The sequence below is a fragment of the Pavona decussata genome, unplaced genomic scaffold, assembly GCF_977016875.1.
Source record: "Pavona decussata unplaced genomic scaffold, jaPavDecu1.1 SCAFFOLD_13, whole genome shotgun sequence".
Taxonomy (NCBI): Eukaryota; Metazoa; Cnidaria; class Anthozoa; order Scleractinia; family Agariciidae; genus Pavona; species Pavona decussata.
In genome coordinates, this window is record NW_028145436.1 from 495,586 (window position 1) to 513,759 (window position 18,174).

At 39.0% G+C, this 18,174-nt stretch overlaps 1 protein-coding gene across 1 annotated transcript; it reads left to right on the plus strand.

Annotated features, from left to right (window-relative positions):
• The first annotated feature begins 6,307 nt into the window (after positions 1 to 6,307).
• LOC146487746 (uncharacterized) lies at positions 6,308 to 10,327 on the plus strand. The gene is made up of 2 exons (XM_085126093.1): positions 6,308 to 7,769; positions 8,720 to 10,327. The coding sequence occupies exons 1-2, from the start codon at positions 6,900 to 6,902 to the stop codon at positions 8,783 to 8,785; spliced, it is 936 nt and encodes a 311-aa protein (XP_084982219.1). The 5' UTR covers positions 6,308 to 6,899; the 3' UTR covers positions 8,786 to 10,327.
• Positions 10,328 to 18,174: the final 7,847 nt, after the last annotated feature.

The following is an 18,174-nucleotide window of genomic DNA, read 5'->3' on the forward strand; positions in this document are numbered from 1 at the left end:
CATTTTGAATGACGTCACAATTTGGTTGCGCAAAGTACTCTGCCTTGTGCTTCGCTGGATCATGGAGTTTGTGTAAAGTTTAGAGGTTTTGTTTCTTTCACTCGTCGACAACAAGGACATATACGGGATCATTTGCGATGAACAATACGGTAGCACACATTTTTTCTCTCTTTGAATTCATGAGGTTTCTATAGCAATTTTTTATGCTTGTACAAGGCTTTCAATATGCTAATTAGATCGGAACATTCAAAATGTTTATCGCTTAATTCATGGCGGTGGGATTTTCGCGTAGAGTAAGCTTACATCCAAAATGTTTATTGCTTCATAGCAGCGAAATTTTCGCGTAGAGTATCAAAAATATCTTTCTTGTTGCAAGTAAAGAGTAGTAACAAGTAAAAGCAAATAGTGTACCGTCTCAGTAACATTTTCATCTCCCTGAATTCTTGAGGAGTTGACAATAGATTTTTATACTTGTGTCTGAGACCAAGACTGTCAATATGCTAATTAGATCGCAACCTGAAAAATGTTTATCGCTTCCTAGAGGCGGAAATTTCGCGTAAAATATAAAAAATACCTTCCTAGTAACTAATAAATAGTAAGATTTAGTAGCAAATGGAAATACATAGTCGATCGCCTGCGGTAGTATGTGTGGTTTGTTACGTGCCAAAGGCTTCCCGTGGATTTCCCCGGCTGGGCACATTTTAGGTTTGACCGTGAGTTTGTTCCAACATTCCAGCGACACGGCTCTGGCGGCGGCAAAAATGGCACCCGATTTGAAATGAACTTTGTTTTCAACGAAGGCCTGTGTCTCAATAAATGAACTCCTTCGTAAATGAGCTACCCAGGAGGGACCGCACATCATCCTTCTTGCCATATGGAGAGAAAGTTAAGCGAGTGCTTAAGTTTCAAGCCAATTTTAGCGAGGTTTTCGAAGCGCTCTCCTAAATTCGACTTTTAGTTTCCTACCTTGTTATTAGCATAATACAGTGATGCACGTGGACCAGCTGCTGAGAGATAAACCGCTCTAAACAGCGTTTAGAAGCACTGAGAAGCATTGAAAACACAGCAAAACACACCGGGTAAGCTTTTTTAGGCTTAATTATATTTTTTGTGGGTTTTGTGGGAATATTGTTGTCTAAATTTCGATTTAATTTTAACTCCATACAAACTCTTAAATCACGCTTGCATGGTAATCTGTGTCACATACGCTTTGGTGACCTGTGGCTCCAGATGTTTCTTCACCCTCAAAGTTAAGATTTTTATTTGCCCATTAACTTTGCTTTATTCAGGCTTGGTAACCAGCAGTAAAACTGTGGTTTTTAATTTGGAAAGGAAACTTCAAATATTCTGTGAAGATGATGATTATTGCGGAGTATAAGGGAAAAAGTTGAGTGCAAACGTATTCAAGGCCATTTTCACTAACGCTTTGCAAGTTTCTATTCAAGATGCCCAGGAAAAATGGACGTCACACAGACCAGTCTTTCTTAAACATGTTTTCGAACTGAAAGCACTACAGTGGCACCATTAAGTGCAATCAATTCGTAAGTAACTAATCTTAAGGGTCCGTATAGGAAAACTCGGTTCGCTTAAGGAACCAATCGAATGTTCCGTTTCACCGGTTGTCGGACCAGTTCTCCAGTATGTTCTGGCCCCAGTTGTTCAAAGAGCGCATAACTCGCTATCCATGGGATAAAATGCATTGGTTGGAGCGCATTTTATCGGCTGGATAGCGATTTATCCACTGGACATAGTTATCCGCTCTTTGAACAACCGGGACCTTGGGCCCGTTTCTCGACAGTCCCGGTAACTTACCGGGCCCGATAAGTGTCTTTGATGATAAACGTTTCTTAGCAGAAGTAAATTTTTGTTAGCTTTGAATACTAAATTTTAAAATCTTACAATAATATGAAAACATTGGCCAAGTACCATGTCTGTAATCACTTTGTAATCCAAGAAAAAAAAAACATTTAAAAAATACTTATCGGGCCCGGTAAGTTACCGGGACTTTCGAGAAACGGGCCCCTGGTCTTTAAAGAACAACCCCAAATCGGGCTGACGAAGACGTGAAACAACTGCCATCCTTAGCTAGTCGCCGTCAGCGAGGTTATGCGACGGGAAGGCAAAAGTCTTCGTGTGATAGTTAATTTTTATCGCCTTTTGAAGCAACCTTCGAAAAGCCCTATTAAATACCCAAATGACAGCTTTCCCTTTTCTATGCTTCAGCTCATGAAATCCGTACCCTTTTATATACCATTATAGACAGGAATGGTAAACCTTTGTTATACCTTCCATAGGAAATTGGACCCCTTTCACATACCTACAATGGAAACAGTCTATCTGTTTTTGTTGGATCTGTTTGAGATGTTTTGAAAGGCCCTATTAAATACCTAAATGACAGTTTTTCCTACTCTTTTCTATGCTTCAGCTCATGAAATTCCTTCCCTTTTATATACCTCCATCCTGAAAAAGGTACCCCTCTTGGGCGGAGCCACGCCGTCTAGTCCATTATAGGGAGTACAACTCCTCCCTCTCCCCCTCCTAGGAACATTACTGAACAAAACTCCATTCGATCAAAGGCACTTTGATACCTACCTTCACTGCTATCTGACTCTTCAATTTCTGGTCGCTTTGAAGTCAGCCCAATCTTGGAAACATTTCTGTGTTTTACTCCCTTTCTAACTGCAAACGAAACTCTTTTCTTCTTCAGCCCAGACCATCGCCTCCTCCTGCGCTACAGTGCAATCATTTTCTGCGACGTGTCTCTGAAATCTCGTGACGTCACTATAGCTGATGGCTCTCCAATACTTTCCGCGATTGGCTCAGCGGTCTTTGCGGTAACAGAAATCGCCTTATCGATTGTTGTGTTATCACATTTGACGTGTGAGATTGGCAGCTGTCTGTCTTCTTGCTTTGTATCATCCCACGTGACCTCTGATGTTGACAGCTTCTCATCATCTTTGTTTGTACTATAACTCGCGACTTTTGTACTTGACAGCTGTCCATCATCTACCGTATTATCACACGTGACCCGTGAAGTTGACAGCTGCTTATCATCTTTCTTTGTATTATGAACTGCGCCCGCTGAAATTGACAGCTGTCTATCATTATCACAAATGGTCTTTGAAGTTGACAGCTGTCCCTCTTCTTTCTTGCTGTAATCACATGTGCCTCTTGAAATTGGCACCTGACTTCCATCTCTGTCTGGGATCTGTTAAACAAACAAACAAACGAACAATAAAGCTAAGCAAACACGAGCTAACAAAATATCAAAATTTAAAAAAATGCTGCTTAATTTATGACCTAGCTCTCACAAGAATTCTCAAAAAATGTTTCACTCAAGACCAAACAGTGTGACTTTACATCGCTAGCTAGAGGCGCAAAGGCGGAAACAAAATATTACTGAAAAAATGTTAGGAGCATTTCATGGTTTTCGGAAGCAGTAGAATGTTTTCGTGTATCACATGTTACATGCAAACAAGTACGTAGGACGCAAGCGGAATTGTAAGCAGAAGCACACACATAAGCACAACAAAACTAGAGAATTATTAAAAACTGACTCATTGGATAATGCAGCTACAGGAGTTTTGATTGGCTTAGCAGCCATGGTACATGAGCCATTATACCATGCCCCACAAATATGGTAAGAATGAGAAGAAAATGTCACTAAATCAGCAAGATTTAGCATCTTATATCCAACGCGCGCTCATGGAATAAAAACTGACAGTACAAAGAGTTCAAATATGAGGTGGCCAACTCTAGATCTAGAGTCAGTGTGGAGTGTGCCTGGACTGTCTCCGGGTTATAGTATTAAACTTGCTTCAGCTGTTTCTTCAGCTGTTGCGTGCGCGGTGGGTCAAACATTGCGGCAACAATCTCAAAAGACGGCGGATTGGTATCGAGTGGAAAAGATTACTCCTTGCGCTAACGGACAACATGACATAGTGAAAGCGGAACAACCTGTTGAGATTCACTTTGCTGACGGCGTGACGGTAATTCAAGACAGATATTGCAGAAAATGCGGACAGTATTTCTTCAGCGGAGGTGATCCAAAGGCCAAGGATAAACTCTAACACAGATCAAAAGGACGTTTTTTTTCTCTAAGCGTAAAATTAACACAAATTGTTTTTAAACGGGTGTGATAGTCATAATTGTGTTAGTAGTAATTGCTACAAATGACAGCTGGTTTTTTAGAACACACTCTTTTATTCATTATCTCGAAATATCTGCACAAAAATTAGTTAGATTTTCTGTTAAAATTTCACAGCGAACCCCAGTGTTGTCAGGTGTGGAGCACAGTACTTCGACCAAAGTGTGTCCCTTTTATGTCCAGCCTCTCTCTCATGATGTGTACTTGCCGAATTGCGTGGAACTGAACTAATTAAATATTCCTCACGCTCGGCAAGCACAATTCGCTGAGGGGGACCAAAACACTCTTTTCATTCGCGTAGCTTTCTTCAACCTCCCAGCTCTCAATTTTCTGAGCCAGAAATCAGTATTTAATCAGAGCAAACCGTAAAGGTCAAGTCCTCCAGCTCCATTTTGTTTCAACTGACCCAGTCCCCCGGTAGTTTATAACATCTCTTTTTTATCTTGTCCTGGTGCCGGCGTTTTCAGTCAGTCCTTGACTCTCAAACCATAAACCAATACTGCTTTTACTGTGCCGCAATAGCCTTTGATAGAAGCGGTTGTAGAGCAGGTTGCAGGGCAGCGACTTGCTTCAGTTGCTCGAGTGTCATGAACACCATCCCTGTAGCCATTCGGCACTTGGAACACACTGTCACAGCACTTTTTATCAACATTCGTTTGTTGATCTCTACTGCTCCTTTATCTTTGCTTGAAGAAACAGTGATTCCTAGAAAACTGCTCTTGTCCTTGGTGACCCATTTGACGGAGCTGTGCACCGAGATCGTGACAACACTGAAACCCTCTTCACGGAAGTCATGTTGGTGATTCGGACAGGCTAGCATAGCGCTTACTTGCAACGCTACAAGAAACAAAACCAGCATCATCATCGTTCGCAGCCTGTTATTGTTGATGTGATATGTATGCTTCATTTCTCCATAAAGGTATCTGTTCACCATCGATAATTCAGGAGCGTCCAATTATGACGTCATCTGAAGGGAAATTTTCCCTGACTTCCGGTTGCGTGTCATGATGTCACGATATCAAAATAAACTCTTCCTATCATGCAATGCGCCCCCAGGCTCGACTGTGAAGAAAGTAGGGAGAAAATTTTGCGAGAGAACTGTGAGAAAATTTACTAGCCTGCGAAAACAGACGTTTCTCCTCCCTCAGCGGCGATGAGCGAGGAGAAACGTCTGTTTTAGCAGGCTAGGGGTCTACGGACAAATTTTTGTGACTAAGAAAGACTCAGGCGAGACTCATAAGTTCTGTAATGCAGCTGAGGTGAGTGAAGCAGAGGACACCTTTCAACTCAGAAAGAAAAAAAGGATTTGTTGAGATTATCATTAGTTTTCTTATTTTTTCTATCAACTCTTTTCGTGTCTTTCAGTATTTTTTTGCTGTATTTTGCTCGCATAACAAAGATTACTTGAGAGCAGAGCCTCTTTTAATGTGAAAAGAAACATAGTATAAACGTTCGCAGTATTATTTCAACATAGTTTTTGGAATTAACTTTTTGTGGAAACTATGGTTGGGGATGAGTTTTATTTATTTATTTATTTAGTTAGTTATTTTTATACGAAATAATCTTGTGATAAAAGTTAACGCTAAAAAGTCACGACGTTTCGACCTCTCCGAAGTCATTTTCAAGTGCGAGTAAAAATACAAAACTTAGCATAAATATATTACTGAACAATTAAAATCGGTAAGAATGCCATGACCGCTAAAATGCGATAAAACATGTCTATGATGAGTATTTATAAAGTTAAAAGAGCACATAAAACAATGAAAAAATAAAACAATAATGAATAATGAGGCTCGTTACGAACTGATCTAGACAAATAATTTCGCGCGAATGAAATCACACTGTTTAGTGTTAGTTTCAGTTCTTTGATAAACAGCATTTCGAAAATAAAACAATCAAGTTTGTTCTCACCCTTTCTTAAAATTTTACAACCTCGCGCAATGTCATTTGGGCAAAAATAGAAACCTGCAAAAATTTTAAGACACTTTCTTCGCTTAGTAAAAAGTCAAAAGCCGGCTGTCAAAATGGGTTGTCAAACTGCCAAAATAGCTTGCTTCTGATTGGCTTCTGCTTGCTCTTGTTCTTGATTGGTGTTTTTGAGTACATTGAGTTGGCTTCTGTTGGTTTGAAAACTGACTCCAAAAATGCTTGAGTACGACTTGAACAAATTTCTCGTTTTTCGGCTTTAATTTTCCTAGAAATTATGGATCATATTTGGCTTTCACTTTATAGACAAATGCTGAGCAAGTGTGGGGAGTTTATGGAAGGATATGTCACGTCAAATTTGTCGCTAGACGACTTTCGGGGCTATGCTGACTACTTTGGTTCCTTGGTTGAAAAGAACTGACAAAAATTTAAGGAGTAAACAGAAACGGCACAGAGAATGACCGGGGTGACAGCAGGGTAAGTGAACCTATGTTTGGAGGCAACGAAGTTCCTGAGTTCTGTTTCCTTTCAAGATTTGACGGATCATAACAACCAGAGAAAACGAGACAATCAAATCAAGGAAGAGGCACCATCTTCATGCAATGCCATGCAGAATCTCATTGCCAGGCAGCTAGCTTCACACAATAGATAGAAGCTAAACTTTTTTCAAACAAATTTTTTTTCAAATGTTCGTTTTGGCTACTCAGCAGTATAATTAAACATTATTGACTGAAGGGCTTTCTTTTCAAGGACAAAAAAAGTATTCATCTCTCAAATTCTTAATTTGTACGAAGTTTACTTTTGTTCTTCACGTTCGCAAATCAAAATGTATCATGTGGATTCATTTTATAACCTGAAATCGATTTTTTTTTTTGGCCTTAGCGCTCTACTTTTTGGCAAAGCCGTTTACTTTATAGAGCTAAAAGTAAATTTCAAAATAAAATTTCCTCTAGGCAAAATGATTGCACATTTTATTTTGCGCGAGCAATCGAAAAAGAAACGTCTTGAGATCACTGTTTGTGACGAAATTATGGAGCAAGGTTTCCATGGTTGTACACAGAAAACAATCATTTCGCTTGAGATTTCGGTGCGGTCAGTACCTATTTTCAGAGCGGAGCTTGAGAACATGCACGCCTTGGTAAAGGAAAGAACAACCACATTAGAGCAAACACAAGCAAGGCTGGAGATGTGCCTGAATAATGAGAAGAGCCAGGTGGTTCAAGAAATGAAGTTTGGATCTGTGGAGCTAACGCAAGATGAAGGTGAACTCATAGTAGCTGACCTTGCGCGTACCAAGTGCGAGAAGACAAAACTTTTACGAGAAGACACTGATGTTACTGCGCGTTTGGAACTTGAGAAAAGAAAGGGACAAAAGGACAAAGATGTTTTATGGAAGCTATTTAACGCCGCTTTAAAGGAATTAGAGGCAAAAACGAAAGTGATTGGGGAGTTGAAAATGGATCCTACGGTGTCAACAATTCCAGTTTTGTGGCTTGGTTCCCAGAAACGAGAGATGTTGGAGTATGACAGCAATCATAAGCAGAGTAAGAAAGAATCAAAGCCCTTGATTGGATCAATAAAGCAGGAGAACTATGAACTGAATGAAGAAAACCAGAGTCTTAACATTGAATTACGACAGAGTATAGCTGAGATGACTCACGATGTTGAAGAAGATGCGCCTTCTCGGCCATTAACGGTAAGAGGTGTTTTTACTCACTTGTCGTAACGCACTCAACTGACAGACATTATACCTATTTCGTTTTGCTAGGACATTTGAAACTGTCTTCCTCAATTCCCTTTCACCTTGCTCCATCAATAAATTCCTTCTTTCAGTGGAGGTTAATTTAACCATCGTAAAATTTGCAAAGAAAGCAAAGGGGCGGATGTGTGAAATGATGGATCCTAGTCAGTAGGCTTTGTGTTTAAAAACACTCCTTCTGAGGTGGCTCAAGACGTAATCAATCCCAGCATGCTACATGGAAGCTCGTGCTGATAAGCGCTAGGACATTGTAACCAGTGTCTTCGTCCCATGAGATATGTCCAGAAATGTCGCTAATAACATTCATGAACTGTATGATAGACATCACAAGGTGTCCCCTAACCTTAATTCTCACTAAAGCATACAAAATTCTGTCAAACATGAAGTCATATCAAAACGACAAAAAGGCTTGTTTTATATGAAGTACCCAAATTCAGGGTTAGGTGCATTTCTAGACATAAGTTGAGAAAAAGCGCGCCCGCGGGAGCCAGTGTCGTTTTGGCGGGAAAACGAGATAGCCGTCGTTGTTTTGCCACGAGTTTTTGTGAGAACGTCGTAGTGACGAAAACAAGTCCTCGAAACGTAGGTGTTCTCGTCAGTTTGGAATCACAAAAAGGCTCAGCTATCGTTATTCAAAACTACTGCTTTAAGTTCGTCGTTCACAAAAAGTAAAATGAAGCTTCCTAGAATATATCTCTTCTTATTACTAAAGGCTTGAAGTTACGTCTTGTCGTACGCGTCTAGAATCCAAAGGTCTTTAGTGACTTTAATGACCCCCTTTAATGACTCACGGCTACTCAAGAGTACGATAAGCAGCAACCTTACACTGAATTTTTCTTCAAACCATTGTAACATTTTTTTCTTCTGTTTTTGTTTTCAATTTGCAGTGGGCCGCGTTTGACGCGAGGAGCCAAATGAACCGTGAGAGACTGGACCTCACCCTGAACTGTTAAAAAAAAACATTCATCTTTACAATATTGAAAAAAAAAAAAAAAAAGAAAAGAAATTAATCCTAATTATTTATTCTGGTAAAATCTTTTTGGTAATTTATTAATGTAAGTGTAAATATCTAAGTCAGTACTATTTTTCCTTCATAAGTTTTTCAAACCAGCGAACATTTCTATGGAGTGATTTTAATTTTCTAGAGTGATTTTCATATTGTCATAATTTGTTGTTAAAAATAAGCATTCAGTATCTTATTTTAGTAAAAAGAAAAAAGACCACTTAAAATTAAAAAGAAAAAATAAGAAAAAAGTAAAAAAAAAAAAAAAAAAAAAAAAACAGAACATTATTTGTGTGAAATAGTACAGTGGAACCTCGATTTAACAAATCCCCAAGGGAATGGGGAGGTTGGTTCGTCATATCGAGTTTTTGTACCATTCACTTTAAAAGGCCAAGCTGGAGAATATCGTTCGCTATGCCGAGACTTCTTTTTTTTTTTTTAGGTTCGTTAAATCGAGGTTCCACTGTATTTTATTTCAATCCAAAAAAAAAAAAGAGAGAGAACATTATTATATTTGTGTGAAATAGTATTTTAGTTTGCCTTCATATTGGACTTCAATTATGGTTGTAGTAACGAGGAAAATCATTTCTTTTTTCGCAAATATTTTTCAGTAACCTTCTTGGCGCAATTCAATTGGAATTTTTTTTTTCTGAGCAACATCATGAACTGGTAATTTCCAGTAAGCGATAACGTTACAAGCCGAACGCTTCGTTTCATAATTGAATTCTAATATGACGGCATCTCAGTAAACCAGCAGTCATTTGTGAAATCACTCTACAATGAAACAATTTTGGGTATCACTTTTTCAATATATCAGAAGATTTTCTACTGCAAATTTAGCACACAATTAATTCATGTTGTGTATAAATTTTATTTTGTTTTTCTTTGAGAAAAGAGAAAAGGGGATGCGTCACAGGAATTTGGTCTTATTTCAGAAACACAAAAACGTTTTTCTATTCAAAACAAAATCTTTAAAGTCATGTTCCAGTTTTGCTGGTTATAAATTACCACTCTATTCAGTGTACCAATACTGTCGTTGAGTGTCTCTAGCCATAGATAGACTTGCTTGGAATCGATTGCAACTTGAAAAAAGTGAGGCGAACTTTTTTCAAGTTTACGCATTTTCGTTTCCAAACAGTGCTAGAACAAATCGTGAGTTGTTCCGGCCTTTCAAGAATTTACTTTTCAAGAATTTATCGATCAGTTCTACAATTATTTCTCAAGTATGTGAAGCTATTGTTCACCATTTTCACCAAAAAAAAGGTCAAAGTGCCCGTGACACTTCCCTTTAAGCTAAGCAAATTGATTTCTTTGAATGTAAATATTTATGTAAATAAGAAGAATATTTTTTGTTATTTATTATTTCATTTTATCATATTTAATTTACAAATATATTGTAAATAGTTTTGTGAGGACTTTTCGGGACACCGAGGAAACGCAAACTGCGTTGAAAAAATATATATATATATATATATTTGTAAAATATATTGTACGTAAATATAATAACTTACATTTCTTTGATTGTCTTCTTTGAGTTTCCTGTCTGAAATACTAAGAGGTCTTCGGAAAACGTTGGAAATTACCTAGACACCTTACGAAATTCATCCATGTAGGATTATGGGGTGGAATGAGACACCCTAGGCTTTTTTCCATTTAGTCAAAATTTCGGTTTGACTGGTTGAAATGCTAACATGTTGGAACGGAAATTACCGTTCCATTTGCACAAATTTGTCATTCCAATGTGTTTGTCTTTTTGCGCCATCATTGCACCGTCGCATAAGTTTTTTGATCCACCAATGAAAATGGAAATTTGGAAAGAAAGTGTGACATGGAAAGTTTCCGAAATTTCGAACCAAAGATTTTGGCGAAATGGAATACTCTGCACCTGTAGAAATGGTCAAGCTGATAAAATTTGAGCCCCTGGAGGATTCCTCCAAATTTTTGCCCAGAGTGTGCCAGCCGGTTATCCAAATCCTGACGCTATTTCAGTACAAAAATCCCCCGTTTCGAAATCCGCTTTCAATTTAAACCTGACAAACCTTGGAATGGCTGACGCCACAGATCATTAATCTCCCGGAACTTTGCCCATGTTTGTTTTGCTTGGTTTGTTCAGCGTCTTTAGAAACCACGGAAACAATCTTGAAATGTGAAAAATAATCAATTTTAAGGCGACTGAGAGTCTCCTGACACATGTTTCAGTCTGCCCGTAAAATCTCAAAGCTGACAAAGCCGTGAGATCTTGGATTAATGAAAGAAGAAAGAGCCACAGTAATTAAACTGGACAAACTGATCGAGAAACTTAGGAACTGAAATTGAAACATCTCACATTATGCCGAAGCTTTGGTTTTCTTTTGTTACATTTTTTGGTTTTTCCAAGGATTGTACTACTGATACTAAAATTATATTTTAAATTAAAGTTGCCGCAGTACATGATTACCTGCTTGTTCATGTTCTCTTGTATCCGTCCGGTCCGGACACGGGTGGATATGCTTACCCCCAAAATAAAGGCTAACCGCAACCTACCTAAGCACTCTTGTTCCCAGGGTCTCTCCTCTTCACGTACCAGGAAGCGAGAGAAGGGAGAGACCCTGGTTGGGGCTGGTCACGTGTGTCCCAGAGAAAACTTAGACCCAGGGAAGGGCCCTTCACTTGCTACTTTTTGTCAAGATTTATTGTCCACTCCAAATCAAGGCTTTGGTGCACGAAGCCCCCGCGAAACTTATCCAACTGTCCATGTTTAATAGTAGTCTTCATTTTACGAGTCATTGTAACATTAATCTGAAAGCCTAACAAAGTGCGTTGTCTTGAGGCGCCGTAGGGCTATTTAGAATCTATTTAGACTAACAACCTAAGTGGGTCACCAAGAGTCATATTGTTAGTTACCAGTCTGCCACGGAGAGAATCCACCATCTAAAAGTGGGTGTAAAAATAAGTCTAAGAGTTATGTTCCGCAAAATTTCCTGACGCCTCCACCACAACATTTAGCCAAGAATTGTGGCATGTCTCAATTTCAATATGCCAATGAAAGGTCTGCAGGAAATACAAAAATGTTGTAAGAAAAGCTCTTGGTTAAATAACATGAATTACAGTAGAACCTGTAGATAACGGCCCTCTATTAAGCGGCCAGTTGTCAAAGTCCCGATTTTTCGCTCATACAAACGCTGTATTTGTTACTTGTATTGGGCGGCCACCTCTATTAAGCGGCCGCGGCCACCCTGTAGCAGTCCTATGTTTGCCTTTCTTTCTTATTTTTACCTGTATTAAGCGGCCACCCTTGAATGGAAACCAAGCCATTTGTTATTTTATGCGGTATTTTAATGTGACTGTTTAAAATTCGATTTATCATCACTATAAAAAAATAACATGTACAAAGCTACTGTAAGCTGATACTCGGCCGTTTAGTATCGTAAACGCTTCTCAGGCTTCCGCAAAGTGCTGTAGTACAGTTGGTTTTGAATATGCTTCACTCTTTACCAAGAAATTCCTCTTTAATTAGCTTGTTCTTCAGCCTTGTGATGGAGAATGAATCGCATTCAGCCACTGTTAGACGCTATAGAACATGCAGGACAACCGGGAGAACAACTACTGGCGTTAGCACAGTACTATGGATACCAAGAATTGTAGCTGGTAGTGTCGACAGTAAACGACTTGCTCTACAAGCAAAAGTTTCAAATCCGAAGGGCCAAACGTCCGTGTCCGACTTTTTCTAAGTCGCAGTAATTCTAACTCCATTACTACTTTAACTTGAAGAGTTTTGTTGTCTGTTGTGCTACTTTTAATTAACAACATTTCCATTATAACTGCACATTGAACTTAACAACTATGAAATGACCACAGGTCACCAAAGCGTATGTGACACAGGTTACCATGCAAGCGTGATTTAAGAGTTTGTATTGAGTTAAAATTAAATCGAAATTTAGACAACAATATTCCCTAAAAAACCCACAAAAAATATACTTAAGTCTGAAAAAGCTTACCCGATGTGTATTGCTATGTTTTCAATGCTCTTCAGTGCTTCCAAACGCTGTTTTGAGCGGTTTATCTCTCAGCAGCTGGTCCACGTGCATTACTGTATTATGTCAATGGCAGGTAGGGAACTACAAGTCGAATTTCAATGAAATTTGGCCCGTCATTTAAGGAGAGCACTTAAAAAACCTCGCTAAAATTTGCTTGAAACTTAAGCTCTCGCTTACCTGCCTCACCATATGGCAAGAAGGATGATGTGCGGGCCTTCCTGGGTCGCTCATTTACGGAGGAGTTCATTTATAGGTGGTTTTCACCTCACTCATCGTCACGCAAGCGAAAAAATATATCTTCACCCATTCAATAGATAAAGTCAAGAAATTGATATGTTGTAGAAGAGTGATACATAAACAACGCGTGAAAGCCACAGGGCTGTGCTATATCTCCTAATCGAGTTATTCGAGAAAATGTACCACGGAAAATTACAGAGTTTAGTAAGGGACGCCATGTTGGTGCCCCGTCTGATGGGCACCAACATGGCGGCCGGAAACCAGCAAAAACATCTGGAGTTTACCTTGGCTATTTCAAAGCTTTTCTTCTCTCTGCTGAACTTTCACACATTGACATTAACGCTTCTATTACATATTAGTTGATCAGACCTAAACAAAACACGAGGCGAATCGATGTTTTCACGTACGTGACATGTTTAGAGCAGCAATCCTTCTGTCACGCACTGCGCAAAAATCTAAAATTCAAACTGCTCTATTTTCAAAACAAAGAATGCTATCCTGCTGGAAACAAGCAAGCCGATGGAAATTTAGATTTTTTTTATATGTGATGAAGATAAAAACCCAAAATTGTGTTTAGTTATGAATTTCAGTTTTTTATGACGTCATGTGAAAACCAAGAATTGCGTGGGAGTCTACAGTACTGTCGTGGCGTGACCCCAAAAAATGTGCTCGCATTTCTTAGAACAACAGGAAGTATAATCGTTTGATTTCGTGACAAGGGTGATGGGAATTTTCCCTTGAAACTGCATCATACTTTTGTCAAGCGTTTTACCCTTTTATATAAGGACAGCTTGCGCAGTCTGTCAGCTTGGAGCTGACCAGTTGTGTTCAGAATGAGGACCTCTATGCCGTGCGCTGTTTTAGCTCTTGTCTGTTTGCTAGTTCTTGTCTCTACACCAGATGAAAGTTCTGCATTCATTCGCAAGGTCCTGCACAAATTTGAGAAAAACGTGCTTAGAAAAGTAGCGAAACCAGTGAAGGAAGTGTTCAGGGAAGTTGTGAAGAAGCCAGTGAAGTCTGTGTTGAAAGCTCTCAAGGAAGTTCGAAAGACTGACAGTACAAAGAGTTCAAATATGAGGTGGCCCACTCTAGATCTAGAGTCAGTGTGGAGTGTGCCTAGACTGCCTGCGGGTTATAGTATTAAACTTGCTTCAGCTGTGGGTCAAACATTGCGGCAACAATCTCAAAAGACGGCGGATTGGTATCGAGTGGAAAAGATTACTCCTTGCGCTAACGGACAACATGACATAGTGAAAGCGGAACAACCTGTTGAGATTCACTCTGCTGACGGCGTGACGGTTATTCAAGACAGATATTGTAGAAAATGCGGACAGCATTTCTTCAGCGGAGGTGATCCAAAGGCCAAGGATGAACTCTAACACAGATCAAAAGGACGCTCTTTCTCTAAGCGTAGCTGCAAAAGGCTCGAGGGTTGCAAGTTGCGTTCGTCTGAATAGATTCTCGCCATTTTAAATTGAAAATTTACCTTTCAAGCGCTGATATTTTCCTAAACTGAGTAGTTAGCATCCAGGTGGGTGACATTTACTTTATATGCTGGAAAATATGCAAATGTAATCACTGTTCATTGTTCTGGAATGTTTGAATATTTTGAATGTTTTATTCTTGGTTTCACATGACGTCATAAAAAACTGAAATTCATAACTAAACACAATTTTGGGTTTTTATCTTCATCACACATAAAAAAATCTAAATTTCCATCGGCTTGCTTGTTTCCAGCAGGATAGCATTCTTTGTTTTGAAAATAGAGCAGTTTGAATTTTAGATTTTCGCGCAGTGCGTGACAGAAGGATTGCTGCTCTAAACATGTCACGTACGTGAAAATATCGATTCGCCTCGTGTTTTGTTTAGGTCTGATCAACTAATATGTAATAGAAGCGTTAATGTCAATGTGTGAAAGTTCAGCAGAGAGAAGAAAGGCTTTGAAATAGCCAAGGTAAACTCCAGATGTTTTTGCTGATTTCCGGCCGCCATGTTGGTGCCCATCAGACGGGGCACCAACATGGCGTCCCTTACTAAACTCTGTAATTTTCCGTGGTACATTTTCTCGAATAACTCGATTAGGAGATATAGCACAGCCCTGTGGCTTTCACGCGTTGTTTATGTATCACTCTTCTACAACATATCAATTTCTTGACTTTATCTATTGAATGGGTGAAGATATATTTTTTCGCTTGCGTGACAATGAGTGAGGTGAAAACCACCTATACGCTGACGGTAGCATGTAATACCTATACATTGCCAAGAGGAGCTAGCATCATTAGCCGATATTGAATTTCTCAGAAAAAAATACATGTTCTCTTGGTTATAATTAGGATAGTCAGGGTCTCGATAAATGTAAAATCAAACTACTAGCCACTGCAATCTTGAGCTGACCTCAAGAGTGTATCTTTTCAGGTTCATTGGTGTATAACCATTGTTCACTAATAAAATGACTCCACAAACTAAAATAATGTACCTGGTTGCTATCTGAATTCACGTTTTTTAACGAAATAAAATTGACAAAAATTGTTTTCAAACTAAACGTGTTAGTAGTAAGTGCTTAACAAATGACAGCTGTTTTTTTAGAGCACCCTCTTTTATTCATTATCTCGAAATATCTGCACAAAAATTGGTCAGACTTTCTGTCAAAATTTCACAGCGAACCCCAGTGTTGTCACTGGCTGTGGAGCACAGTACTTCGTCCTATGCGTATCTCTCTTATGCCCAGCCTCTCTCTCATGATGTCTACTTGCTGAATTGCGTGGAACTGAATATTCCTCGCGCTCGGCAAGCACAGTTCGCTGAGGGGGACCAAAACACTCTTTTCATTCGCGTAGCTTTCTTCAACCTCCCAGCTCTCAATTTTCTGAGCCAGAAATCAGTATTTAATCAGAGCAAACCGTAAAGGTCAAGTCCTCCAGCTCCATTTTGTTTCAACTGACCCAATATCCCCTCTAGTTTATAACATCTCTTTCGTATCTTGTCCTGTGCCAGCGTTTTCAGTCAGTCCTTGTCTCTCGAAACATAAACCAATACTGCTTTTACTGTGCCACAATAGCCTTTGATAGAAGCGGTTGTAGAGCAGGCTGCAAGGCAACGACTTGCTTCAGTTGCTCGAGTGTCATAAACACCATTCCTGTAGCCATTCGACACCTGGAACACACTGTCACAGCACTTTTTATCAACATTCGTTTGTTGATCTCTACTGCTCCTTTATCTTTGCTTGAAGAAACAGTGATCCCTAGAAAACTGCTTTTGTCCTTGGTGACCCATTTGACGGAGCTGTGCACCGAGATCGTGACAACACTGAAACCCTCTTCACGGAAGTCATGTTGGTGATTCGGACAGGCTAGCATAGCGCTTACTTGCAACGCTACAAGAAACAAAACCAGCATTATCATCGTTCGCAACCTGTTATTGTTAATGTGATGTGTGTGCTTCATTTCTCTATAAAGGTTTCTGTTCACCATCGATAATTCAGGAGCGACCAATTATGACGTCATCTGGAGGGAAATTTCCCCGACTTCCGGTTGCGTGTTACGATATCGTCACGGCATCGAAATAAACTTTTCCTATCATGCAATGCACCCCCAGGCTCGACCGTGAAGAAAATAGGGAGATAATTTTGCGAGAGAATTGCGAGTAAATTTGCGAATTTTTAATGTTTGGGGGGTCTACGGACATATTTTTGTCATTAAGAAAGACTGATTTTATTTGTAATGCACGTGAGGTGGGTGATGCAGAGGACACCTTTCAACTCAGCAAAAAAAAATTGGATTTCCATCTCTTGGGATTTCTGCAATAATCAAATCAATCGGGACGATAACATGTACTTACCATATTAGTTCAAAAAAACTTGCATTTTCTCTTTTATATGTTCGCGCTATTTGTAAATTCTTATCACTTTCCCCTGACGAAGGCTAAAGTTTAGGCTGAAACGTTGGGTTTTTAGGACATTTAATTTTATGTACTTTTACACATTTTTAACCAGATAATCGTTTTAACTATCATGAATCCACCTGGTTACAGATCCATTTTTTTATAAAATTGGATTTTTTTTAAAAATTTATCATTGGTTTTCTTTTTTTTTTTTTTTTTTTCTATCAACTCTTTTCGTGTCTGTGTTACCAATATATTTTTTTCTGTGTTTTGCTCGCATAACTAAGCTTGCCTGAAAGCGGAGCCTCTTTTCATGTTAAAAGAAAGACAGTAACGTTCGCAGTATTATATCAAAAGAGTTTCGGAATTAACTTTTTTGTGGAAACTGTGGTTGGGATTGAGTTTTAATTTTTGTATGATCTCCTTTTTCGAGGAAACAAAAAAATCGCAAAAATAAAAACCCGCAAAAATTTTATGTTCTCGACAATTTGTAAAAGTCAAAAGCCGGCTGTCAAAATTGGCTGTCAAACTGTCAAAATAGCTTGCTTCTGATTGGTTTCTGGTTGTTCTTGATTGGTGTTTTTGAGTACATTGAGTTGGCTTGAAACTGACTCCAAAAATGCTTGAGTACGACTTGAACAAATTTCTCGTTTGTCGGCTTTAATTTTCCTAGAAATGAAGGATCACATTTGGCTTTCACTTTATAAACAAAAGCTGAGCAAGTGTGGGGAGTTTATGCTGAGCCAACAAAAGGATATCTCACGTCAAATTTGTCGCTAGACGACTTTCGGGGCTATGCTGACGTCTTTGGTTCCTTGGTTGAAAAGAACTGACAAAAATTTCAAAAGAAAACGGAAACGACACAGAAAATGACTCTGATAGCAGGGTAAGTGAACTTACGTTTGGAGGCAACGAAGTTCGTGAGTTCTGTTTCCTTTCAAGATTTGACGGATCATAACAACCAGAGAAAACGAGACAATCAAATCAAGGAAGAGGCACCATCTTCATGCAATGCTATGCGGAATCTCATTGCCAGGCAGCTAGCTTCACACAATAGATAGAAACTAAACTTTTTTCAAACAAATTTTTTTCAAATGTTCGTTTTGGCTACTCAACAGTATAATTAAACATTATTGACTGAAGGGCTTTCTTTTCAAGGACAAAAAAAGTATTCATCTCTCAAATTCTTAATTTGTACGAAGTTTAC

Bases quoted from the DNA above. Each gene is read 5' to 3' on its own strand.
- LOC146487746 (XM_085126093.1), top strand. From the start codon at position 6,900: ATGTATCATGTGGATTCATTTTATAACCTGAAATCGATTTTTTTTTTT. The intron at 7,770-8,719 runs GTAAGAGGTGTT...TTCAATTTGCAG, and splicing joins CGCCTTCTCGGCCATTAACG to TGGGCCGCGTTTGACGCGAG.